Consider the following 27,444-nt stretch of genomic DNA (forward strand, 5'->3'; position numbering starts at 1 on the left):
TTCCATGCAGCGAGAGGCGGGCTCACCGAAAATGGGGGGAGCCAGGTGGGACAAATCAGGGGCCGCCTTGAGCGGCTGCGCGGTGCGTTTGCCTTTCCCTTGTGGCTCATTTCAGGAGCCGGTCCCGTATGAGCACCATGGCTGGTTACCGAGTGGAGGAGCGAGGCGCCCTAAACAGCCTGGACTATAGGCTCGTCTTCAGTGAGTCCTTGGCCGGGAGGACGGGAGAGCCGCTCCTTTTCCCGGGGGCGGCTGGCGGGGCGCGTAACTAGGGTTTAGCCAGCCTTGCGGGGGATCCTTCCAGTGCCAGCCGTCCTTTGACACAGGCAATGAATGCATGCTGCTCAATAAGATAAGGCAGCATTAGGGCTCCGTTTGCGTGGCGCCCGCGGCTATTAAGGGCGTGAACCGGGCTTCCAGCGGGAGATAAGTGTAACTAACGTTTGGCTTTCCTCTGGGGCGGCTGCAACGGTCCTCTAACCTGTCGTGTCCCCGGAAGGGTCTTTCCAAGAAGCTGAGTAAACCTGGGTGTGCCTCCTGAAAAATAAAGTTTCTGGGTCATCACAAAATACGCGTCCTCGGAAATAAGCCAAGTTGCAGTCCATTGGAGCTTAGTTGCAGCTTTTTGTAGGGAGTATGGATGGGGAAGGCGTTCATACCTCAATATTTTAGAGTTAGAATAAAGCTGGAAGGCACCTTGGAGGTCTTATAGTCCAGCCTCTCCCCCCCCCCCCCTTGCTCAAGCAAGCATCTCAAACGCATCCCTGGTGGGTTTGGACATTATCTGTATTTATCTCGTGAATTTGGCTTCTTCCTTTTAGAAAAGGAGAATGATAGAAATCTTCCCTCCAAGGACCATTTTGTTAATGTATCCGAAGCATAGATGGGGCTGGTTTGAAGTTTTTTTTTCATATGCCTGTGTGTCCTACTAAAATGATTTATTTAAGAGGAGAAACCAATACAAGCATGGGAAAAATCAGAGAAATGTATGTTTTCTAGAACCAGAAGAGGCTGTGGAGAAAGTGAAGGGGAAGAAATTGGAGTATGTCTTTTGATAGTATATGTGTTGCAATTGCAACCTTACTTTCAGTTCTTTAAATTTTTAAGGCTATCAGTCTTTTCTCTCTCTCTCTCTTTTCACTTAAATGACTATTTGAAAATTGGTTCTTGAGATTCAAAAAAATATCAGTGACCTCTATTACTATTCATGCAAAGATATTACATAAATGGTGTCCAAAAACATAGTCTCTTTTGAAACAAGTTCCACTACCCATTTATTTCTTGTCGTCTTCTCAGCACTACAGAATTGGTTTACCCTTTACTGTTCAAGTACAGCCAGCAAGCCTGATTATCTCATAACCAAGTCTGATCCTGATTAGCTTTTTGAGATCAGCCAAAGTTGGCTAAAAGCAGTTACCTTCTGTACTTGCTTGTTTATGCATTGTAGATTGTTTTATCATCTTCTTGTGCCATATCCATCATCGGACATTGGCGATCATGTTGGCAATCCTATTTTTTTCAACAGCCACATGAAGAAATGCTGCTGAGTTTTGTCCAAATCAGTCCCTTAGATTTTGAAGCCATGATATTGTTCTTCTGCTTGGATCTCATTTGCCTTCAATCTTTTCCTGGAGGATTAGGTGATTGCATCACATGTCCAAAATATTCTAACTTTTTCTTTTTAATAACTTTGATGATTTCCCTTTGCTTTCTCCTCATTCGTGATTTTGCCAACCCAACTTATACGTAACAGCCACCTGTAAATCCACATTTCAAATGCTTCTAGTTTCTTCAAGTGGTTAGAAAAGATGAAACATCTAACAAGCCTGATTTTCAAATTTAGGCTTATGTCGTGACTGCAGAAGACTTTTTTTCATTTGGAAGAATGTTTTATGATGGGCTTAAATCCCAAGATGGTATTACTCAATGTATTTGTACTGCACTGCTTTCAATTAGTAAAAAGAATTGAAACAGGGTAGGCATCTGGCTATTTTGAAAAATTACCTAGAGGTAAAATGAAACTTGACAATTTAGCAATAGGAGATGGGATTACAAAATTATTTTGCCTCACTGGAGGGAATTTGGGGTATAGGAAAGGGGAAATCACTTCAGTGAAGTACTGGTATAATGCTTGCATAAAAAATCTGTTGTGAAATGGTGATTTTGGGTTATGTAAACTATTTGTAACCTCCCTGGGTTAAGTAAATTGGCTGTGTTTGCAGATTCTAAATTGGGGTGGGGGATATAGAGAGAGATAATCTCCAAAAAAGGTCTCTTTAAACCAGATCAGTGGTTCCCAAACTTTTTCAGTCCACCGCCCCCTTGGTGCTACAAACTGATCCTCAATGCCCCCCCCCCCAGTGGTGGAATTCAATTTTTTTTACTACTGGTTCTGTGGGTGTGGCTTGGTGGGTGTGGCTGGGGGGGTCATGTGACTGGGCAGTTTGCACGACGGAAGGAAGATAGTAACAGTAAAATTCAAAACTGTAACAATTAATTGCACATTCAAAATCCAATTTAAAAACCTTTTTAGTTAATGTTAATTCGACAAAATTGTTGAACATGATTCAGTGACACCAAGTTTTCAAAGTCTGATTGTCATTTATCAAGAATCTTAGTGACTGATAACTTAGTAAACTCAGTAAATTTAGTAACTACTTCACTGTTCAGTAAATTCTTAATGTGATGGATGGGCTTGATGAAGTGATACCAGTTTCCCAATGTCTGGTTTTAAGTCACTTAGCAGGAGTTTTAAATCACCCCGTTCAGTAATCTGGAGTCGATTTCGATTAGGACTACGATTATATTTATAATTATTGCAGGTAACTGCTGTAGTCTAGCAAGATTGTAGGTGAGCAACAATACAGAAACTGTTCAGAAGTAAGTCCATGTGTTGTTCATGGTTCTTTAGGCCTGACAAAGCCAGAAACCAAGTGTTGCTGGACCTCTGCTGTTGTCAGGAATGCAAGAGGTGTCTGTCTTGTGAACACTGGAGAGATATGCCACTTCCCAAATTCATTTTTGTTCCCCATAATAGGTTGCTAGAGATGTTATTAACTTCTTTTTTTTATTTCTTTTGTCTTAATATATTTTAGACTGTGTTTGTTAAAAATCTATACCGTGTACGGGCTCTGGGAAGTCGGGGGGGGGGAAGGGAGGTGGGGTGTTGGGGGGAGGGGGGATATATAGTATGTGTTAGATTTCAATGTAATGCGATTGCACATGTATACTGTTGCTCTTTAATTTCACTGTAAAAATAGGACAAGCTGAATATATTGACATATAGTAGAAATACACCAAAGGGAGGAGTAGCGGGATAGAAGAAAGAGGGGTAGAGAGAGCGGGAGAGAGGATTGGAGGGAGGGTGAGAAGGAAGGGAGGGAGTGGACTGGGGGAGAGGAGTGGTAGAGGGGGAGGGGAAGTAGGGTAGAGGGGAATGATGGAGGGAAGATGGAAAGTTGGAGGGGGGCGAAAGAAAGAGGTGTATGGAGGGTCGAAGAGGTATATTGGGTTTCTATTTTGGGGGGTATTGTTGACAAGAGGAATTGCTGTGTTTATTGTTTAATGTTGTATGGCCCCGGTTATGCACAGTATATATGTGACTGTATGAAAATGGAAAAAATAAAAAAAATAGGTTGCTGATAGGTTGATTAAAGATATTTCACTCATTACTGGGAATGAGAATCAGGGCAATGACAATTCATTTTGGGGGGAAACACAAGGATGTAGTCAGGACATGATGTTAAACTGCACTGTAAGGTACTTTTGATAGGTGTGTCAGAGCTTGAGAACCACTTGCCTCAATTCCACAAACTATTCTAAACAAAATGTGCCTCCCTCTTTCAGTAGATCAGCCAACCAGCTAATGGTATAAAAATTATTACTAATTTAAAACACATTTTCTGGAGTATTTCCAGCAGTGGGCAAGATTAAGATTGTTTATTAATGCAGGTGATTTTAAAAAGAATCCTATTAACAATACTAATACTATAGAAAAAAAATGTGCATCTATGAAAAATCACGCCCTGCCCCACCATGAAAGGAATAGAATCCACAACCTCTTTTGTACGCTGTTCAATCTTTATTTACCAAAAAAGTAGTTCAAGCAGAGTAGACGCTCTTCCCCTTAAGAATCACATTCCAAAATTTCACCTTCCCCTGCAATTTTTTACAGAGGCAGCAGTTCAGTTTCTACGTAGCATGACAGACCGACCAAGGGTCTCCGTGCGCTCATGTCGGGTGGGGCAGGACCTTTGGCTCTTGTGAAGCTCTTCACCCACACAGCCATACAGCGGGACGCAGAGAAGGAAGGGGTAAAACGGCGAGAATCGGGGAAGACAACTCCATTGCTACGTTTAGGGATTCATGGCCTCCCCCCCCCCCCCCCCGCAGCTGGAGGAACAGTTTTAACCGCTAGTCTCACGCAACGAAGAAGAACCCAGCCCTTCCACCCGTTGAAGGTGTGCGTGAGACCCAAGCCTTCCCAAAGGCGTGGCCTCGCCGGTTCCTGGTGACACGAGACTGGGCTGCCACCTCCACAGAAGCCACGCAGGGAAGAACTCCCACTTTCAGTCCCATCGCATTCCCTTCTGCACCTACGCGCTAAGCTAGGCAAGTCAGGAGTACAGTACAGCAGACCTCCTCTGCCACCTCCCTTGCCTCTTAGCACCTCCTGCCCCCCCCATGCCTCATAGTGCCCCCCTGCCACCCCCTTGCCTCATAGTGCCCCCTGCCACCCCCTTGCCTCTTAGCACCCCCCTGCCGCCCCCTTGCCTCTTAGCACCCCCCTGCTGTCCCCCTTGCCTCTTAGCGCCCCCCTGCTGTCCCCCTTGCCTCATAGTGCCCCCCTGCCACCCCCTTGCCTCTTAGCACCCCCCTGCCGCCCCCTTGCCTCTTAGCACCCCCCTGCTGTCCCCCTTGCCTCTTAGCGCCCCCCTGCTGTCCCCCATGCCTCTTAGTGTCCCCCTGCCACCCCCTTGCCTCTTAGTGCCCCCCTAAGTCGTCCCACCACCCCCCAGGGGCAGTACCGCCCACTTTGAGAACCACTGAGATAGATCAACGAATGGAAAATGATCTAATACAGCAACTGTATTCTAAATTTATAAATTGCTGTTATCCAAATAATAGAGCGTTTACTGTTTGGCAGCTAACAACTCGATCTTTCTGTTTGGTTCAAACCAGAAAATTTAACTCTCCATTAAAATATTCCATTGTGATGTTCTTTACATTTGATCCCAAGAGCAAAAAGGTCTTTGCACTTAGCCAAGGTTAAGCAACACGATTTAGCAAGATTTGAAATACCACATGAATGATCTGGGTGACACTTTTCTAAAACTGGCATCCCCACATCCTCAAGTGATTTAAAAAAAAAAAATCTTGCTAAACTGTGTTGCTCAATTGTGGCTTTTTTCTTTGGCCAGCACTGTAAAGGATTACAGCAGAGTAATGCGTGTATCATCTGTAGGGCTTAGGACAGATCCCCCTCCCTTTGTTTGAATTGTGTGATAAAATGAATCACTGTGATTCAGTTGGAAAGGGTCCATGAAATAGAGATTGGAGTGAATGGTATCTATACTTGGGAAAGTTTTTAAAAAGCGCCCTGGAAAGAGGCACCAACCAAATACTGCTATATTACTGCCAAGAAACTATTTGGGGGCATCTATGAAGTCACCAGAAACTGCTCAGTTTGAGAGGAAAAGAAAAATATAAGTTGATCCAGGTATCTATAGTATAATGGCCTTTCTTGTAGTTTTTAAAGGCATTCTCTCTAGTTTCCTTCTAGTTGGAAGGTGATTTTTATAGTCACCCATTTCCTGCTGCCATTCTACAAACACAAGTTGAGTTTAAAGTCTGACTGTACTAGCTGTAAAATTAAAACAGCCTTCTGTACTGTAATCCTTTAAGGCAATTTCCTTCTTATCAATGATCGACCGCAAGAATTTCCATGTTCACCATACAGGAAATGTCTGGTGAGATTATCCAAAGGTTACCAGCCGTAGTTGGCGTGGTGTGATAGGCAAATTCCATAATAGCAATCGCCATTCCGAATGACTATTGGCAAACAGCTGGAAAATTACTACCAAAATAAAAAAGTCACACAGGAGTACCAGACGTCTTAAGTGACTTACAAGTGGTCCTCACACAACCGTCGCAATGTCCCCAGAGTCCTATGCTTGTGATTTGAGCACTTGGCAACCAACTCACACACTTGTAGCAACCTGCAGACACGTGATTGTCATTTTCCATCTTCCTAGCAGCTGGCTTCTGACATAAAATGTCAGTGGGGAACCCAACAGAGAAGGTTGCAAGTTTACAGTCGTGGGATGCCTCATTTAATGATTGTGGTGATTTGGTTAACAATTGCAGCAAAAAGGTTGTAAAATCGAGCCGGTCCATGTGGTGCCCTCTTAATCTCTCTTTTCAGAGCTTTAAAGTGGGGGGGGGCATTCTAATCTCTGGAGGAATAATGTTCCAGAGAGAGGAAGCCACCACGGAGAAGGCCCTTCCTCTGGGTCCCACCAGGTGTAGCCTGCTAGGGGATGGGACTCTCAACATTCCTTGTCTCCCCGCTCTAGTGGGTCGCGTAGATATCACCGGCAAGAGGCCATCCCTCAGATAACCTGGTCCCAAGCCATGAAGGACTTTAAAAGTGACAACCAGCATCTTGAATTGCACAAGGAAGCAAATTGACAACCAATGAAACAGGAGAGGTGGCAATATGTGCACATCGAGGCCTGCACAAAACCATGCAAGCCTGTATGAACAAAGATGTGGTAGACTTCATTGTGGCTATTTTTAATGTTGATAAAAAGGGGCGAGGAACCTATGTATTTTTCCTTCGTACAGAATTACCACCATTGGATCAGGATAGATATTCATCTCCGCAGTTGCCTCAACACTTACATACCATATGGGAAGAGTGTGCAGTTTTTTTTTCCAATCTGTTTAGGCAGATTTAAAGGGAGAGATGCTGTTGAATCTCAGCTGATGATTATGTCATGTAGGATTTGTGCCAGGTTGCTAGCTATTTTATAGTAATTACTGCATTCAAATGTAATTCATGGATTATATTTAGGTTATGATATTTTTCTATCCAGACTTAGCATTTGTTAACTAATTTGAATCCCACAATTGCCTTTTGCATCTACAGGTTTTCTCCCACTCGGCTGTTGCTGTCAGTGTAGATGCAACTGGGGCCTTCATGTTGATAAAAACTCATGCTCTAACCCAGGGGTGAAATGCCACCGGCTTACCCTGGTTCGCCCAAACCGGTAGTAAAAATGCTACTTGTTCGCCAGAACAGATAGTAAAAAAAAGGCTTTAAAAAGTAAAAAAAAAAGTTCCAACAATCACATGGCACAACTGATTGTCACACAGCCAATTGTCGGAGAACCAGTAGGTAAAGAATGCTTTAAAAAGTTTTAAAAAAAGTTTTGACAATCTGCCACATTATCGTCAGAACTTTTTAAAGCATTTTTAAAGTACCAGTTTGGGAGAACGGGTAGTTTAAAAATGCTTTAAAAAGTAAAAAGAATATTGCCACACCCACCCAGTCACATGATCCCCACCAGGCTATGCCCACCAAGCCATGCCCACAGAATCAGTAGGGAAAATTTTTTGAATTTCACCACTGCTCTAACCCACGGGTGTCAAACTTGCGGCGTCACATGACGTCACATACCTGTGTGTGACGCTTCTAGCCCGCAGGCCACCAGTTAGATACCCCTGCTGTAACTTATAAAAACTTCATGTTGTAATTTGTGGTTAAATGTAACTATGAGTATGTCACTAATTCTTTCATCTTCTCCATTAAATCAGAAATTTGTTGAGTGGGCAGAATAGTGATTAGCTGAAAGGAGACATAAGGAAGTTTGTTTACTTGTATTGTTTTGTGTCTACACATACATAAATGGAAAGAGTTTTCCCAGGGTCTGTGTCATTTCAAGGTTGCATTAAATTCCATAGGTTTAATTTATAAATATTGGTTAGAAGAATTTAAATCAACATGATCACTGGGAGTCATCTGAGCAGAACATCTGGCAGATAAAAGTTAAGGATATCCTTAAGGTTTTTTACAGATCATAAGTGCCACTTTCTTCTTATTACAAGTGAATAATTCGAGACGAAGCACAAGGGAATTCTGTCTAAAACATCTATTTTGACTTAATTGGAATGCAAACTAACTGCAGAGACTATCAAGTCTTTAAATTTGTGTTCCTAGAGATGCTCATCTTATTGACTCAAATCCATTGCGTCTGTAATTGAGTCTTGGCATCGTCTCCTCTTTTGCAGCCTTTCTGCAGATGTGCAGAATCCTCCAAATGAGATTTTACCAATTTGGAGCAGATTATCAAGGAGGAGGGGAGAGGGCCCATCCAGAGGTGGTATTCAGTTGATTCGGACTGGTTCAAGCAAACCAGTAGCTGAGATCAGGGTGGGCCTGCCCACCTGCCCTGGTGCTATACCGTCTTATTTAGCCACCTTTTTTGAGGCCAGGCGCATGTGCGGAAGGCGCAGGCACAAGCAAAGTGCATGCGTGAAAGTGTGCAAACTGATGGTAAAAATAAGTGAAACCCACTGCTCCCTATCAGTGGTGGGATTCAGTCAGTTCACTAAGCAGTTCAGAGAACCAGAAGAAATCGCCTATTATTTTTTCCCACTTTACAGGGCTAATCCTGTAAGGAAGACAGGAAGGAAACATTCTGGTGGTGTTTCTAGCCCAATCTTTAATGCCCTGCTTACAGAAACTGCCTCTCCGGTTAACCCTTATTACATTGTAATAGCTAAGCGCCCATTGATGTGAGTGACATTGAGTTGGCCACACCCACACGGTCACATGACCACCAAGCCCCATCTATCCAGCTGGTCATTAGGGCAGAGAACCAGTTATTCAATTATTTGAATCCCACCTCTGCTCCCTGTCCTACTGATAAAACAGAAATTGTTTCTTGTCATAAATGTCCTATTAAGGTTCTTTTGTCTTAGTGTTGAATTTATTTAATAATAATCATAGGCGTCTTCTTTCGTTTCCAGAAAATGATCAAGGACAGTACATCTCTCCTTTCCATGACATTCCAATATATGCAGATGCTGCCAAGGTAATATACATGCTTTCTTTTCTCCTTTCACCTGTTCCTCTGAACTATATGATTATGTGCTAAATAGGTAATTCATCTTAAAGCAGGGGTATCAAACTCGCAGCATCACATTGTCATCATGTGACTTCTGTCCCCATTGCTGAAACGGGTGGGCGTGGCCAGCACGTGACGCATCTCGGCCACGAGTTTGGCACCCCTGTTTTAAAGGAAACAAATTGCTTTTATTGTGTATCTTTTAATCACAATCTAATCTCTGTATTTGCCATACAAGGCAACTGCTGTAGAGGTAGTCCTCAACATACAACAGTTCATTTACTGACCTTTCAAAGGTTATTAATTAATTAATGTGCAATAAGTAGAAAACTATCTTTAGATAGATTTTTACTCCAAAAACATTTTATTAAAATAAATTTGATAACAATAAAAAAAATCCGATTTAATTTTTTTAAAAAATTTCTTTCATCTCCCCAGCATGATTAAATGGCCTAGCTGGCTGAAAACGCTGCTGTGCCAGACATCTAGTCTAGCTACAGGCCTAATTTATGCTTCGTTGGGATTTTACATATCTTTTATTCCAGCTGCTATAGGAAATCAGCAAATAAGCCCCAGACATTATGTTTTACTGGTTCAATGAAAGTGTCAAGTTAAATAAAATACTTGAGCTTCAGATAGAACAAGAAAAGTTCTTATGTGTTGTGGCCCGCCAGCGGCCTGTGGAGCTGGCAGCAGATTCAGACAGTGAGGAGGTTGGGGAGGAAGATCGGCCAGTCCTGGAGTCTGGGGAAGGCTCTGATGAGGGCTCTGTGTCAGAAGCAGAGAGGGCGCCAGAGCCGTATGCCAGTTATCAGCTGCCTTCAGAGTCAGTCATCAGTGGGGCAGACAAACAGCTGAAGCCTGTTCCCAGTGTGCACATGCGCCGGACGAAAGGAACAGCTAAGGACTAAGGGTAGACTTGGGAGTAAGGCCACGGTTGGACGATGAATGGCCCCTCCCAGAGGGAATAAAAGAGGAGCAAAAAGAGAGTGGAGTTTGCAGGAGACAATGAGTTCGCTTAATTGGTTCGTGACTCTCTCCTTGCCAAGTTTTGCAGATATCAGCCTGTCAGCTCTCCACGCCAGATAAGGTCTGTGATTGTAAATCCTCTCTTGAAAGACGTTGCTGGATATGAATGAGCAGAATTCACAGTAAATTTATAAAAGGGTTTTTTGTCGGGACAAGGAGTTTGCTTCCTGCTCTTGGGTAGCCTTGGTCAGAACATTATAAACACTTGGGCTCCAGATTAGGCAGCAATACTGCATGGACAAGCGGTTGAGATAATCAGGATTTATGGTTACATTTCAAAAACGTAAATGCCTCAAATGAACTTCTTACTGCCACATTGCCAGTTTAACTAATAAAATAAATAGAAAAACAGATATGAGAAAAGAATGCAAGTGTTTGAAAAACCGAGAATCTGCACGCACTGACAGCGGCTTAAATCGAAGATGAGTTCTGAGGATAAACAAGAATAGCCAGCTTTAAAGTTAGAATTGCAAGGTCATCACTCCAATCCGGGACACGGTGGCTCAGTGGCTAAGACGCTGAACTTGTTGGTCAGAAAGGTCAGCAGTTCGGTGGTTCAAATCCCTAGTGCTTCGTAATGGAGTGAGCTCCCGTTACTTGTCCCAACTTCCGCCAACCTAGCAGTTCGAAAGCATGTAAAAATGCAAGTAGAAAAATAGGGACCATCTTTGGTGGGAAGGTAACAGCGTTCCATGCACCTTCAGCGTTTAGTCATGCCAGCCACATGACCACGGAAATGTCTTTGGACAGCACTGACTCTTCAGCTTTGAAATGGAGATGAGCACCGCCCCCTAGAGTCGAGAATGACTAGCACATATGTCAGAGGGGAAGCTTTACCTTTACCCCAATGCAGCTTGTAAGAGCTTTTTTTAAAATTGCAAGTCAGCATTAGGTAAAATGCAGAAATAGGAAGCAGGATTCAAAATTCTACCTAGAGCAAAATATTATGATCTTTAGTCTCTAGCACTTTCCAATATTCGCATTGTCATGATAAACTTAATCGTGTTATAAAGCATCATTCACTCTGGTATTGGAGACATTTAAAATTTATTCCTACCAGGATTATTTCCATCATTATATTCCAAATTAATATTGCTTCACCGAACCACGTAAACATGATCTGAAATTGTGTGTAAACAAACGTTCAAAACCTTTTGTTTCTTCTGAAATTTTGCTAAAATTGCTTCTCTTTCCTAACTTGCAGAATTTGATGGTGATTTTTTTCTCAATGTTGTTTTTTTTGTTTTTTTGAAGCATTTCTGTCCAGCAGTTGCTTAACAGCAAAGATTGAGCTTCTATCATAAATGGACAGACCTAGACAGTGAAAAGGACTTTTAAATAACTTAATCTTTGAAGGGGAAAAAATAGTTACCTAAGCTGGTTGTGTTAAAGTAAGCTGATCTGCCCTCTTGTCCTTAAGCTTATGGAAAACCAGGATTAGGGTTCAGGACTGCTTAAATCCTTTTAATGGGCAGTGAATAATGCAAGAATAAACTGGTAAGTAGGAAGTGGCACCAGATGTGCATAGCCCATATATATTCTGTATTCCAATAATGTATTATTACCTTCTCTAGTGTATGAAAGATATTTGCTGCCGCATTAGCAAATGAAAGATTTTGGGGTTCTCCCCACTGCTTCGATGTCAATAAAATTTTGTGTCTGAATATTCCAGAGAGCCAGCACCCTTAATTAATAAAGCAAAACAGAAGAGAAATTTTTTTCTACATCTTTTTCTGAAAAGTCAAAGGTTTCTTCCCATTCCCTAGGTAAGGAAAAACAAGCATCTCCTCCCAATTGAAAGTTATAATAGGGCCAGTTTAACATTTGGATAATAGCTACACTCTGGGCAAAATTTGTGGGCAGGAAGGAGAAAAAAAAATCATAGTTATAATATTCATGGGAATGGAAACATTTTGGGGAGCTCCATGGAAGGATAGTTGCTGGATGACAATTCAGGAAAGACGACCGACAGCACATTTCTCTGTGTTATATTTTATATGTACTTTGCTGAATTTATGTTCTTTTCAGCACATCTTCAACATGGTTGTGGAAATACCTCGATGGACCAATGCTAAGATGGAGGTAATTCAGCTTGAGTGCTGTAGTCGATGGCTTCATTAATTACTTCATAAAAACTAGTTTACTTTAGAGGTAGTCCTTGACTTACAACCATTCATTTAGTCACCTTTCGAAGTAACAATGACACTGAAAACAGTACTTACGACCGCTTTTCATAGTTTCATTGCACCCACGGTCAGGTGATCAAAATTCAGATACTTGGCAACTGACTCATATTTATGATGGTTGCAGTGTCCCTGGGTCATGTGATCCCTTTTGGCAACCTTCCGACAAGCAATATCAGTGGGGAAGGCAGATTCAGTTAACAACTATGTTACTAACTTAACAGCTGCCGTGTTTTACTTAACAACTGCGGCTAGAAAGGTCGTAAAATGGGACAAAACTCACGTAACAACTGTCTTGTTTAGCAACAGAAATGTTGGGCTCAGATTTGGTCATAAGCTGAGGACTAACTATTAAATTTCAAATTGGCTGCTATTAATTGTATATAATCTAGTAAGTGTTTTAAAGCGAAAGTCCAAAGTATACTTAAATTGAACCTTTTCTAATGAGACACACTCTGTTTTTGTGTGGGTGTGTGTGTGTTATTGGTTACTATTAATCAGGATAATTATCGCTGGAAATATTAAGTAAAACATCTACCCAAAAAGTTACATTTTTTTCATTTTAAACTGAGTACTAAAGTAAGTACATTCTGTTTTAGATTGCAACTAAGGATCCTCTCAATCCAATTAAACAAGATGTGAAGAAAGGAAAGCTACGTTACGTTGCTAATGTATTTCCCCATAAGGGATATATCTGGAACTACGGCGCTATTCCACAGGTACTCTAATATTACCGTATCTTTTTTATGAATTCCAAACAACAAACAACACTAATGAAGGGGAACTTTGTACCACTGCATAGACAACTGTGGGCAAACTCTCTGGAGGAAGAAGAAAACACCTTAGGTTGTAAACAAGCAAGCTGCCTGCGTTACAAGAGAAAGAACTGTTTTATTAAAGCATAAGAAGCCTTAAAAACACAAAGAGATCTCATAAAGCCAGCATAGATTGAACGAACTAAACCAATGTTGATAGTAATGATAGGAATGCTCAATGAATCAATTTTGGTTTCATATTTATTTCAATCAATGCTGTCTTTTAAATTTGTCCATGGAAACCATATCAAACGCTTAACATTAAATGAGTTGGATTAAAGCATATTAAATGAATTGGATCAATGTACTTTAATCCAATTAATGGATTTATTATTATTAAAATACAATTTAACAGTCTGATAAAGGGAAAAGGGTATCCATCAGAGCAGAACATCTGGGATTTTACGCATGTAAATTTCAGGTATTTTAAGCACGAACTTATGCATGCACAGAGACTAATGATGTGGATAGATTTTATTTCTATTGTATCCAAAATCTAGTAACCCAATATACTTTAAAAGGGAGTATTTTATTATTGTCTTTTCTGTCAATTTTAAAATGGAGTATTTTATTATTGTCTTTTCTGTCAATTTTCCTTCTGACTGATTTTTCTGTTCTTCTGTAGTTTATGGAAAAAGATAATGAGGCTTTCCTTTTCTTTTTGACTTGTTGGCTTTGTGAGTTTATTTTACTCTTAACTTCTTTCTTAGATTTCAAAGCTGTCTTGATCATAAGTTTGCTTTTCCGTAGAAAGTGGCACATAACTTGCTTTGTGTTCATCTCATTAAGGATCCCCCGCCCCCCTTATATCCTTTTTATTCCCCAAGCTGGTATCCTTGGTGCTCCAGATAGCATGTGCTGTTATATGAAATACAATGTGTTCCATAGCTGTCTTTGCCAGATTTTCATAACACTGTTTCTCAGCCGGAAGGAAGTTAGGTCAATTTCTATTAAAGCAGACCTGAACTATAACTTCCTGTTAGCAAACATTGCCCCTGCAATCACATGGGATGTGAGATAACCTCTTTACATTGAAGTAGCTCTGATTTCATGTGAAGTGCCGTGGACTCTATATCAAATTGTTTTGCACTTTGTATGTTCATAAACAATGCTTGCATTATCCTGTGAGAAACTTGAACTTGTTCACTATGCACCTGTTTCTGGCAAAATGGCCATAAATCACAGTATATCATCACAAGGCACTGTAAATGGTCGTAAATGCAGGCCAGTTGCTGAGTGCACAAAATGTGCACTGTGGGGAGGGGGAGGGGGTGACATCAGAACTTTGAATCCGGTACCCTTTTGTGGGGGATCTATTATATTAGGGGTGTCAAACTCAAAGCCCGGGAGCCAGATCCAGCCCGCAGGATGTTTAGCTCTAGCCCGTGGGGCCGCCTAGGAAATAGTGAAGGAACGGCCCACTGTGCCTCTGCCAGCAAAAATGCGACCCTCCCAAGCTCCATTTTTGCTGGCAGAGGGTTGCAGGAGGCCACCCCAGCCTAAAACGGAGCTCGAGAGCCCGTTTTCTCTGGCAGAGTGCTCATGCCATAGATGCCCTGACACGAGTGATGTCAAGCTGGCCACGCCCACCTGGGCCCTGGGGTCAAACACAACCCTGATGCTGCCCTCAGTGAAATTGAGTTTGACACCTCTACATTATATCTTTGAAAGCAATAGCAATAGCAGTTAGACTTATATACCGCTTCATAGGGCTTTCAGCCCTCTCTAAGCGGTTTACAGGGTTTGTTTGTTTTTTTATTTGTTTTATTGCAAATTTATATGCCGCCCTTTTCCCTGAGGGGACTCAGGGCGGCTTACAACAATAAAGGGAAGGGGGTGCAAGACAAAACTTAAAAAGAAAAAAAATCGTGATTAAAGGAAATTGGTCATAAAAACACAACATTCACTCAACATTCGGGCGGGGTGAGAGTAATCCTATCCCCAGGCCTGACGGGATAGCCAGTTCTTGAGGGCTGTGCGGAAGGCCTGGACTGTGGTGAGGGTACGGATCTCCACGGGGAGGTTGTTCCATAATGTCGGAGCTGCAACTGAGAAGGCTCTCCTCCGCGTAGTCGCCAGTCGGCACTGACTGGCGGATGGAATTCGGAGGAGGCCTACTCTGTGCGATCTGATGGGACGCAGGGAGGTAATTGGCAGGAGGCGGTCTCTCAAATAGTCAGATCCACTACCATGGAGCGCTTTATAGGTGGTAAGTAAGACCTTGAAGTGCACCCGACGATCAACAGGTAGCCAGCGCAGCTCACGGAGGATTGGTGTTATATGGGCGAACCGTGGTGCGCCCATGATCACTCGCGCGGCCAGCATATTGCCAGCATATTGCCCCCAACAACAATCCAGGTCCTCATTTTACCCACCTCGGAAGGATGGAAGGCTGAGTCAACCCTGAGCTGGTGAGATTTGAACAGCCGAACTGCAGAACTGCAGTCAGCTGAAGTAGCCTGCAGTGCTGCATTTAACCACTGCGCCACCTCGGCTCTTCTAGCAATTCCTTGTTTTCTTGCTCTTCTAGCAAATACATCACAAACTACCAGCTACCCAGTTCTTGTATGGTTGTCAGTGGAAAAAGAACAGTTTTGAATTCCTTTATAGAATGCATAAAGAGCAAAATATTTTCATACTGTTACCGTTTTGAATTTTAATTGAGCTGTACTGAGATGAAAGGAAGGTTGCACAGCAAGTACTTAAAGGAAACTATTTATTTTGCAGACATGGGAAGATCCAATGCATAAAGACAAAAATACCAACTGTTGTGGAGACAACGATCCAATCGATGTTTGTGAAATTGGAGACAAGGTAACTAAACCCTTTTCAGGTGGAAATTTGGGGCTTGCTAACCATCTTTGCAATGTTACCAGTAAGTTATTATGAAGATATTTGCAATCAGGCTGTTCATCCAGCTGTCACTATCAATATGCAAAAGCAGTAGTGGCTAATTTTTACACGTAGAGGAGTTTTGGTTAACAGCCACTTGTTCAACAACCATTTGAAGTTATGATGGCACTGGACAAATGAGTGTCACAACCTATCCTTGAAGTTCCAACTGTCCCAGCACCTCTGCGATCACAATCTGAGCACTTGGCAATCGGCTCGCACCTGGGATGATTGCAGCGTCCCGTGATTACATGATCAATAATAAATGACCTTCCCTGCCAGTTTGCCAGCAAAGTCAGTGGGGAAGGCAGCAGGGAAAGTTGCAAGTTGCTCAGGTAAGTCTCACCCATCCACACATTCTCCCAGCGTCTCTCCTTGTGTCTTCCCAGCTACTCACACACTCTCCCCATCCCCAGTAGCAGGCAATCTCCCCCTTGCTTTTTTCCACCTGGAAGTAACTACTTGCCTGCCAGCTAGTCTGCATACAAACCACCTGGAACTTGCAACTTTCTGCCAAGCTCCCCATTGACCTTGGTTGTTGGAAGCCAGCAAAAAATGGCAGGGAGTACTCTTAACAGGTGCCAATCCTTGGATCCTCACTTAATGAGGGCAATAGGGACGTCAGGGATTATGAGGTGTGGTGGCACAGTGGTTAGAATGCCATATTGCAGGTTACATCTACTGACTGCTGGCTGCCTGCAATTTGACAGTTCAAATCCCACCAAGCTCATGGTTGACTCAGCCTTCCATCCTTCTGAGATGGGTAAAATGAGGGCCCAAATTGTTGGGGGCAAGAGACCGACTCTTAAGCTAAAAAGCGTAGAGCAGGAGTGGCTAAGCTTTTCTGGACCAAGTGCCCAAAGCGTGTGTAGCACCCATGTATGCGCCCCCATCCCGCGCTTGCACGCCCCATTGTTAAGTGAGTTTTGTAAGTGAATCACAATTAGTAAGACAGTCATTAAATGCTTTGCTTGTCAGAAGGTCGCAAAAGGTAATCACATGACCCCTGGACGCTGCAACCATTATAAATGTGAGTCAGTACTCAGGCATCCGAATATAAATCACGGTAACATAGGGATGTGACAATGGCCATAAGTGTGAAAAATAGTCATAAGTCACTTTTTTCAGTCACGGTCACTGTTGTAATGGACTGTTGTAAGTTGAAGACTACCTGTACATTGTTTAGTGATAAAAAATTCCGGTCCCGATTGCCATCATAACTTGAGGATTACCTGTACAGAAAATGTTTAAAGAATTTTAAAGTTTTATGATAGGAAGTGTCAATGCAATTTTAACATTTCAGAACAGATTCTACTGGGGGTGGGGGTGGAGAAGGGCTATATTTCAGAATGGCAGGGATACTTTAAAATAATAAGGGCTTATCCATCCAGTGTCCCATTAATTCAGTGGTTCTTAAAACTGTTTGATCCAATTATATCCCTTTTCTCGTCTGAAATAATGTGATTACTCCCCCCCCGGGGGGGGCAGAAAACGGTGCTCTTGCTTGGGGAGGGAAACTTCTGGTTGTGGCTGGACCTGTGTGAGTTGCAGCCTGGCAGTGCCCCCCCGTGTATCCTGGGGGTAAAGGTCCAGGGTGGCATCACCCCACTCTAAATCTTGATTATGCAAAACAAAAGAAAACATGGCATTTTTGACAAAACACCAAATTCTGTTGTTTTACACAATGTTTTGAAGCTACAATCCCAAACTGGATTTATGGCTCACAGATAAGCAGTTACAAACAGTTCCATTGCCCTGCAGGGTATATCCAAATTATTGTAGTCTAAGAACCGCTGTTTTAGAAGTTGATAGAGAGCCTACTAGATGCAGAAAGGGCTAATCTTTTAATACAGCATTATGTATTTTTGGTGCAGCTGCAGAATTAAAGCTAAAATGTTATGGAATGCAGACATGCCCATTTCTATGCATAGCCTGAATATTTAAATACTATGTGGAAAGCAAAACCAGTAGGTGCCCAGACATTATGCTTATATAGTATTGGTTTGAAGATATTATTGTGAAGGCATTTCTTGGAAGAATGTAATGCACAATGAAAAGTACCTATCTTAGCTGAAAATAGTCTCCTCTTCACCTGAGAAAAGCTTGCCTATAGAAATTGTTGTCCAAAAACAGCCTCTGAATAAGCTGCTGATTTAGTGAAATATGAACACTGGAATTCTTTCCACAAGATTCATGTTGCTGAGCAATCAGGCAGAAGAGGAAATATTGTTACTTCCCCTGTTCTGGCTTAGTAAAACCAGCTGTGCGAATTTGAATCCTACCTAACGAGTAAATTTATTCAAACAGGTGTGCAACAGAGGCGACATAATTCAGGTGAAAGTTCTGGGCACGCTGGCATTGATTGATGAAGGTGAAACGGACTGGAAGATCATTGCAATCAATATTAATGATCCTGAAGCTGCTAATATGAATAGTAAGTAGCTTTGAAGTGAGATTTCCGACATGTTTGTGCCTTATTTTTTCCAGTTTTGAAATTCCACATATGGAAAGTGTGTAACAGTGGTGGGATTCAAAATTTTTTACTATCAGTTCTGTGGGCGTGCCTTAGTGGCATGGCAGGGAAGGATACTGTAAAGTCTTTATTCCCACCCCACTCTAGGGGAAGGTTACTGCAAAATCCTCATTTCCTCCCGATCAGCTGAGACTCGGAAGGCAAAGAATAGATGGTGGTGGGGCCAGTGAGAGGTGGTATTTACCGGTTCTCCAAACTACTCAAAATTTCCGCTACCAGTTCTCCAGAACTGGTCAGAACCTGCTGAATACCACCTCTGGTGTGCAACTGATACAGAGTTGGGCTGGTGTTATATTCTTTGTGTTAAGGATTACAGGTAGTACTCAACAGCAATTCACTTAGTGAGCACTCAAAGTTACAGCAGTGTTGAAAAAAGTGTTTATAACCATTTTTCAGACATAACGACTGTTTGCAGCATCTCCATGGTCATGTGATTTACCTTCACATGCTTGACAAATGATTCACATTTATGATGATTGCAGTGTCCCTGGGTCATGTGATCACCTTTTGTAACTTTTGACAAGCAAAATCAGTGAGGAGGCCAGATTAAGAACTCCCATGATTCATTTATCAGGTGTGGCAAGAAAAGCTGTTAAGTGGCGCGGAACTCATTTAACCAATGTCTCACTTAGAAACATAAATTTTGGGCTCAATTGTGGTCCTAACTTGAGAGCTACTTGTCAGTGGTAGGTTTCGGCCGATTTGCATCAGATCAGGAGAACTGGATGGTGAAATTTACCAATCTGGTGAGAGGAGGTTCCACTAGTGGATCCGGAAGTACGTTCTGGAATGCCTGCCCCGTCCGTCTCCCCTTGCTCAGAAAAGCACTGTGTGTGGAGGTTCCTTACTGGCGGGCAGGTGTCCTAGAACCTGCCTGCCAGCAAAGGACTTAAATGGAATCACTTTTCTGAGCACGGGGAGACAGGAAATAGTTTGCACCATCCGTCTCCCCGTGCTCAGAAAAGCGCTGTCCAGGGAGGTTCCTTAGTGGCAGGCAGGCGTCCTAGAACCTGCCTGCCAGTGCCGCACAAACTTCTCTGGTCCACTGCACCCGAGCTGGTGGAGCGCCCGCAACCGCCCGCTCGTCACCAGGGAGACAGCCAGTGCATGTGAGCCACGCGGTTGCTCTGATCACACGGGCGATCCACCAGCTTGGGTGCAGCCAGACCGGAGAAGTTTCTCTTCTCAGAAATGTCTTCTCAGTGAAGTTGTGGCAGCCTGTCTGTCCCTTTCAGGTGTGCAAAGCTGTGCACAACAGTATTAGATTTCTGTGGTTTTATCCTCCTGGGTTGGTTTTGGGGAGAGCTATGGAAAGCTAAAACAAATGCTGTGTAACAAGGAAGCGTGAAACATTCCTTTTGATTCATTGGTGAATTAAAACCAAATATTATTTCAAAGGAGAGAAGTTTCATATCATGCAACTTTAATCAAAACTGTTTCACATGCCCTTAAATCTTGGGGCGGGGGGGGGGGGAGGAGAGACAATAATGAACATCTAGGAAGTAGGGTAGTAGCGGCAAATATCTTAGAATAATACTTTGATGCAACTATTATAAATTGTTCAGCAATAATTTAACTAAAAGTATTGTGCATACTATATATAAATTGTTATTTCTTAGCAGGAAGTCCAATTTTTTTCCTTTGGATTTTCCCATTTGGCTGAGTTTTTCAGTACTCCAACCTATTATTCTTTTTTATTGGGCATATATTTATGAATTTATTTTTTTAACAACAGGCCAGAACCTGTTCATATTAATAAGTAGGAAATCTGTTGGACATCAAACTTATTTTAAAAGTATAATTACGTAGAACTCTTTTTAGTCCGGATTATGGAAGAATTGCAGGAAAATATTAGATAAGACAAAAATAAGCTAAAATAGGGGGGGTGGCGGTGAATCAACTTCTTGTTTCTTGCCCATGTTCTGTTACAAACTACTCTAATTGCTGCTTGTTTTTTAGCAATAATGATTACATTGAATATGATATTAATATGTAAAGCATGTGATATGGTTCCAGGATCACAACTAGTCTGTATTTGAATGGCCTGAAGGTGTGTTAACATTCAAGGAAGCTAAAGCTGCAATCTAGGAAGGGAAGTTCTTGGCCAAGGTGGCGCAGTGGTTAAATGCAGCACTGCAGGCTACTGCTAGATCAGCAGTTCAGCGGTTCAAATCTCACCGGCTCAGGGTTGACTCAGCCTTCCATCCTTCCGAGGTGGGTAAAATGAGGACCCAGATTGTTGGGGGCAATATGCTGACTCTCTGTAAACCGCTTAGAGAGGGCTGAAAGCCCTATGAAGCGGTATATAAGTCTACTGCTATTGCTATTGCTATTACTTGGAAAATGATGTCAGCATTCCCAGCCATGATAGAGGTCACATAGCCAGCAAGTCACTCCCACCCGGTCACATGGCCAGCAAGCCACTCCCACCCAGTCACATGGGTGGCAAGCCACTCCCACAAAGCAGGCCACACCCACAGAGTAGGTTCCAAAAAAAATGTAAAACCCACCACTGCTACCTGTATATAAATAGCTGTCATGCAAAGTTGAACTTCATTTTGAATACTATATTCATCTGATTTCCTTTTGGCTTCCTACTCTTAAATTTGAAATGTCCTTAATTAATGCCATCGATGTACAGTCAAATTCTTGATGGAATATAGGCTGTTTTTTACCAGAATGATTTCTTCTGCAAGATGTTCCCCGGGGAAATTAAGAGTAAAATATGCTAGGAGACTTGAGCAAAACTTGAGTAGGTTCTGAATGTATGCCTTTTAAAAATTTAAGATATTGATGATGTCAGAAGAATTAAGCCTGGATACCTGGAAGCAACTGTGGACTGGTTTAGACGATACAAAGTCCCTGATGGGAAGCCAGAAAACCAGTTCGCATTCAATGGAGAATTTAAAGATAGGGTATGTATATATTCTGTCTACTGCTGGCCGCTGCTTGAAGCTGCTTACGCTTTTCTTGTTAATGCAAACAATACAAGTGCATGAAAGTATGTCTGTGGCTGTTTTTGTTCAAAACTGCATTCAGAAGTTGTTCTTAACTAGAAAATATGTAAAGCCCCCCCCCCAATTACTGTATTTTTCAGAGTATAAGGTGCACTTTCCCCCCCCCCCAAAAGTGGGTGAAAAATTCAGTGCGTCTTATAGACTGAATAGGGGCCTATTTTTTGTCTCCTGAACCCTCTGTGTGTCACGTTTTCACCCTCCCCAGTCCCCAGAAGCACTCTGCAGTGCTCTGCATGATCCCATTTAGGCCAGAAATGGGTCCGTTTTTACCAAAAATAGGCCCATTTTCGGCATCCCGAACCTTCAGTACACCTGAATTTTGCTCTCCCCAGCCCCTAAAAGCACTTTCTGGGCCAAAAATGGGTGCGTTTTTGGCCTGCAAAGTGCTTCTGGGGGCCAGGGAGGGCAAAAACGGGATCCACAGACATCAAAAATTATTTCCCCCCCTTGTTTTCCTCCTCTATAAGACCTCTAGGTGCGTCTTATTATCTGAAAAATAGAGGTGCTTCACTACCCTTGTTAGTGTTTCAATCCAAAACCTTATGGTGCAGTGTAACAATATGGTAGATAAAATGTATGTATGTATCTATGTATGTTGCTGTAATCACAACATATTATTATATCAGGCTGCTGAGAAGAGACTGAATTTGTTTCCCCTTTTAAATCCCAGGACTTTGCAATTGATACCATTAAAAGCACTCATAACCATTGGAAGGCTCTAATAATTAAAAAAACAGATGCAGGAGAGATTTGTTGGTAAGTTGTTACACTGCGTTTTTTTTCTTTCCAGAAGTGGCTTGGGAAGATGAATTAAATGAATGTGTTAACCTGTGTATAAAGTTAATGCTTTAATATCTTATGGAATTTATGTCCTATTTTATTCCCTATTTTGTATGTTTCAAGATATGTTACTTTAGTGCATTGGAGAAACACCTGGTTATTTATTTACTTACTTATTTGTTTGCTTTCCAGCACAAATGCAACTTTGACAGAGAGTCCTTTCTGTTGCAGTCAAAATGCTGCCATAGCCATTGTGACAGCGGTAAGCAGTTCTGATAAACATTTGTTTCCTTCATGTCTTGGGACATCTATCGGGAAATACTGTTTGTATTCTGGGGAAACTAAGAAAGGAAAATACCAGATCAGATCCAAGGTCTAGTAGTTACAACAACATTTTGCTCCCAGAGACTCTACAATGGCTGGAGAAAGCCCACAAGCTAGGCCTGAGGGCAGTAGCGTTCCTCCCACTTACCATTGTAGGGATCACCCTTTCTGATACTGAAGAGAAATTACCTTTATTAGTCAATATTAGTAATTAGTCAATATACATAGCCTTACCTTCTAGCCCTTCTAGCCATGATGGTGAACCTATGGCATGCGGCTCAAAGTGGCACATAAAGCCATGTCACCCAGCATGCATGGCCTTGCCTGTTTGTCTTCCGGGTTTCTGGTGCGCATGTGCACATGGTGATCAGCTGTCCTTCACACATGCAGCAGTGCCAAAAACTGGTGTATGCATGTGTGCACGCCACAATCCAGAAGTTCAGCCTTTCCAGAGCGCGATCCCTTCACACACGTGGCACTGCCAAAACCAGCCTGCCCATGTGTGCCGGCCAGCTGATCATTGGACACGCAGGCATGCTAGAACCCAGAAGTTTGGCTTTTCCGGAGGACAGCCCTGATGAGCACATGCATGTGCGCATGACTTTTCTGTGCCATCATTGCCTTACAGTATTGGTTGTGAAATTTAGCCCCATGAGGATCTAGTGTGTATCTTAGGAATCCACTTTACAAATAATCCTTACTTAATTATCAGAATTGGAACCAGTAGCCCCATCGCCAAGCGAAAGGTCATGTGACTGTGATAGATCTATGACATCCGTTCCCATTTGGTCATTAGCCGAGGTGGCGCAGTGGTTAGGGTGCAGTACTGCAGGCCACTTCAGCTGACTGTTATCTGCAGTTCAGCGGTTCTAATATCACCGGCTTAAGGTTGACTCAGCCTTCCATCCTTCCGAGGTGGGTGAAATGAGGACCCGGATTGTTGTTGGGGGCAATATGCTGACTCTGTAAATCGCTTAGAGAGGGCTGAAAGCCCTATGAAGCGGTATATAAGTCTAACTGCTATTGCTATTGCTATTAAGCAAGTCAACCCACGATCCTTAAGTGAGACATCACGTGACCACAGCTTGCAATTGAGTTTGCTTATCAGAATCTGACTAAAAAGCATGCCCATGTTGATCACGTGGTCATGGACTTTGTGCCAGTTGTAAATGTCCACTGGTTGCAAAGTGCCGAAATTTCGGTCATGCACCCACGAGGACACTGAGAATTGTAAGTGCAAGGACCAATCATAAAGTTACTCTTTAGGGGAGTCATAACCTCAGACGTTTGCTAAACAGGGCATTTGTTAAGCGAGGGCACAACAGGTAAAAGTATACTTCGCTGTGACGTTTTCTTTCCCCCACAAACTCCTTTTAAGTCAGTTTAATTTATTAATTTATTGTATTTATTCATTCAGTTTCTGTACCTGTCCAACTCAACCAAGTGACTCTGGGCAGTTTACAATTTAGTTGCCTCTGATCTTTTCTACAGGCTGACTATGCTAATTCTGTTCATCTAGTTTCATCTTGTTCCTCTGTTTCAAAAAATAATCTAAGGAACTTTGTTAGCAGAAATACAAAATAATGTTTAATTGATTTTACTTAGAATTGGCTTGCAATAATCTTAATACCCGTTTTTCTCACTAACATTGGAAACAGAAGCAGAAGAAAACTCACAGCCTAATAAACACATCTTTGACACTTTCCTTCTCCAGCTAGCTTCTTCCAGCTTGCATGCAGCCAACAAAGATATTTCCAAAACTATCAAAATTTGATTTTTACATTTATTATAAAATATTTGATATTGATTTATAGGCAGTTCTGAATTAAGAAAAAAATTCTGAATGAAATCTCTTTTTCAGCTACCTCCTTGTGGGACCTGTAATCCACTACCAGCTGAAGGTAAGTTATCTTAATTTGGAGTGAAATATGAATATATGTATTTTTGTGTTGGACAGTTAAGATTGACAATTCCTGTTTTTCATATTAACTTGAATATGCTGAACAAATTTGTACCTTATAGTTTGCTGCATATTGCAAAACAGATTTAAGGACAGAAGCAGTCAATCATTTGGTTGGGATACTAAACCTGGCTGAATGTAAGCCAGAGTAAGATATTTATCCATTATGTCTATGCTAAACAGATATAGACCCCAATTTAGGTTGCAGTATTGGTTTTGATGTCTACTAAGATGTCTTGTTTTTTATTAAGAAAGAAGTAGGCATTTTAAAGACTAATAATTACAAGAGCATAAGTTTATGAGGTTTAAAATCTGATTTATCATATATGTAACTTTGATTAGACTGTGGCAATTTAGCATGATTGCTGTTCTGGAAACTGCATATTGGAAACCAAATGTACGTTCTGTTGCTTTATAGTGCTACAGAATTAAGCATTAAGAAAACCATAGCTGTAAAACTTCCCACATTGAAATCCCTTTGGAACACACAGAAGCTCAGCCATCTCGGTTTATGATCCCTTCACTTAAAGATGCTTTCCCTTTCATGTTCTTAATATGTATGGAAAGAGTTTCCCCATACATTGTCGAAGGACTGACTTCCTGATATGCAGATTGTCAGACGTTCACATCATGCGCTGGCAAAGGCTGTTCAGCTAAAACCCATGTCCATTTCAATTTTTTTTTTAAAAAGTGTATTCAATATGAGTGTTTTTCCCTGGCTTTTCCCGGCTTCTGCCATTTTTCAGAGAAATTGCCTCCGAATGATTTACTTCTGTTAAGCCACTATAATTACTATATAGCTTGAAACAGATTGTGCTGACATTTTGTATTCCCCCATTTCTTTTCTCTCCAACCAGTGGACCGGTGGTTCTTTTGCCATTGAAATTCGACCAAAGGACAAAAGTTACAGAAGCTGCTGCCTACTCATCAAGATATTTGTGCAGAACATTTGTGAAGAACTAGCTGAGAATCCAAAACAATATGTTTATAAATAAGTAATTTATGACTCCCAGTCCACTGTACACATTAAAAAAAGAGAGAGATTAGATGATGTAAAACTCCAACTAAAGTCTTTAAATATATATCGTGAAACTCACTGACACATTCTGTATCAATATTATTTTGTCATTTGCTAGGTTTATCACAGTGTTTTCCAATATAAAATTTTAGGTTTGGGGTTTTTTTCCCCTCTGTCAGACAGGTTTATTTTAACATGGTGGGGGAGGAAACCTCACACTGATTCTGAATGCTTAGCCACATTCTCATTCCTTGAATGCCATTTTTAAGTCTTAAGGTACCTTACAAAATTAACAAACCATGGAACTGAGATTAAATGTAGAACCAGAGAAGGTAATTTGAGTGGTGTTGCTGCTTATGGCTGCTTCCATTCATTGATGCAGTCAGTAGATAATAAATTAACAGTGTGCTAGGATTTAATGGAAAACCAATATAAAATGACCCAGGTACCAGTCATTATACAAAACAGTGAATAAGCTATAATAGCCTGAGACTGCCCATCTGGTCTCAAACCCAGTTTATTATTATTATGTGGTTAATCTTTGGTGAGATTCACAGTCTTTGGGGCTGGTTGGTAGCTCAACAGCTCGAGTCCTAATCAAGGACCTAGGAACTGTTAAGGTAACGTTGGAGGATATAAGCTGTTCCAAGTAGGGTGGTTTTTTGTAGAATCAGAATGTTCAAGTCTGATAAATTTAAAACTTCAATGTGCAAGTCTCAGTACTTAAATTAAGTATTTAAATTAAGGTAAGGGTTAGGATTAGGTTTAGGGGTTTGCTTTAGGGTTAGGTTTAGGGTTAGGTTTAGGGTGCTGAGTGCTTCGGAAGGCGCAGATTTGCCCTCCGCAATTATGTCATCGCGGTAGAGTCGCGTTTTTCCTTAGCGCTTCGAACGGCGCGGATTTGGCCTCCCCACTTATGTCGGCGCGGATAAGGGCTTCGCGGTTTTGTGGTGGAACCCATGTAAACTGGTCATATTTGAGCCAGAAACCATGTAATTGGTCTTTTCCAGGTGATGTCCAATTCTTTACCTTTTTTACTCGATTTTTAACCATCTCAGTTGTTATTTCTAATACTTGCATTTGTTTGTTACCAATGCTTTTCTCAAAGTCATGTATCCACTTTGCTTCCTTATTGTAGTCCTTTGCATTTTCACACAATTCTTTCCAGAATTCAACTGTGGCCTGCACTGCAGGCAGAACAAAATAGAACTCGATGCAGGGGAACGCTTCAATTTAATGCCTAAAATGATTCAATCAAAGGAACTTAATCCACATCCATTTTCTTTTCATTCGCCCAACCTTTTGTAGTTAGGGCAGTAATTTTAACCTGATTAAAGCTAGTCTGGGAAGATATTCTTGGATGGAAGGCAACAAGGATCTTTGTGTGTGGCTTCAGAATTTGATTTTCCATAGCTTTGATGGTCTCTACTCATTACCTAGGCCAGGGGTCAGCAACCTTAAACACAAAAGAGCCACAAATGTCCTAACCAGAAGCCCCCTGTTCAATTCTGGAGCCAACCGGAAATTGGGTTCCCCCACCATAGAGTCTCCTGGCATGCCATGCTCCTCCCCTCAAAACCAGGAGCTCCTCTCAAAATTGTGCAACAGGTTGCCGCAACAAAGGGATGAAAGAGCTACATGCGGTTGCAGAGCTGTGGGTTGCCAACCCCGGACCTAGGCTGACACTGCTATAGCACTGATGAATTATTTCCTATGAAAACTAGTTCTGCTGCCTATTTGTGATATTCCCTGAATTCTAAGT

The 27,444-nt window shown here is 41.9% G+C and overlaps 1 protein-coding gene across 1 annotated transcript; it reads left to right on the forward strand.

The window, feature by feature from the left end:
- Nucleotides 1-75: 75 nt before the first annotated feature.
- On the forward strand, nt 76-27,059 carry PPA1 (inorganic pyrophosphatase 1). The gene is made up of 11 exons (XM_087701879.1): nt 76-201; nt 9,034-9,098; nt 12,189-12,242; nt 12,943-13,062; nt 15,886-15,972; nt 18,358-18,484; nt 21,371-21,498; nt 22,271-22,356; nt 22,573-22,642; nt 24,566-24,605; nt 25,522-27,059. Exons 1-11 carry the CDS (start codon nt 129-131, stop codon nt 25,545-25,547), a joined length of 876 nt encoding a protein of 291 aa, XP_087558005.1. The 5' UTR covers nt 76-128; the 3' UTR covers nt 25,548-27,059.
- Nucleotides 27,060-27,444: the final 385 nt, after the last annotated feature.

Source organism: Thamnophis sirtalis, unplaced genomic scaffold (assembly GCF_051295495.1).
Source record: "Thamnophis sirtalis isolate CommonGarterSnake01/CBP01778 unplaced genomic scaffold, rThaSir2_p1.2 scaffold_15, whole genome shotgun sequence".
Lineage (NCBI taxonomy): Eukaryota > Metazoa > Chordata > Lepidosauria > Squamata > Natricidae > Thamnophis > Thamnophis sirtalis.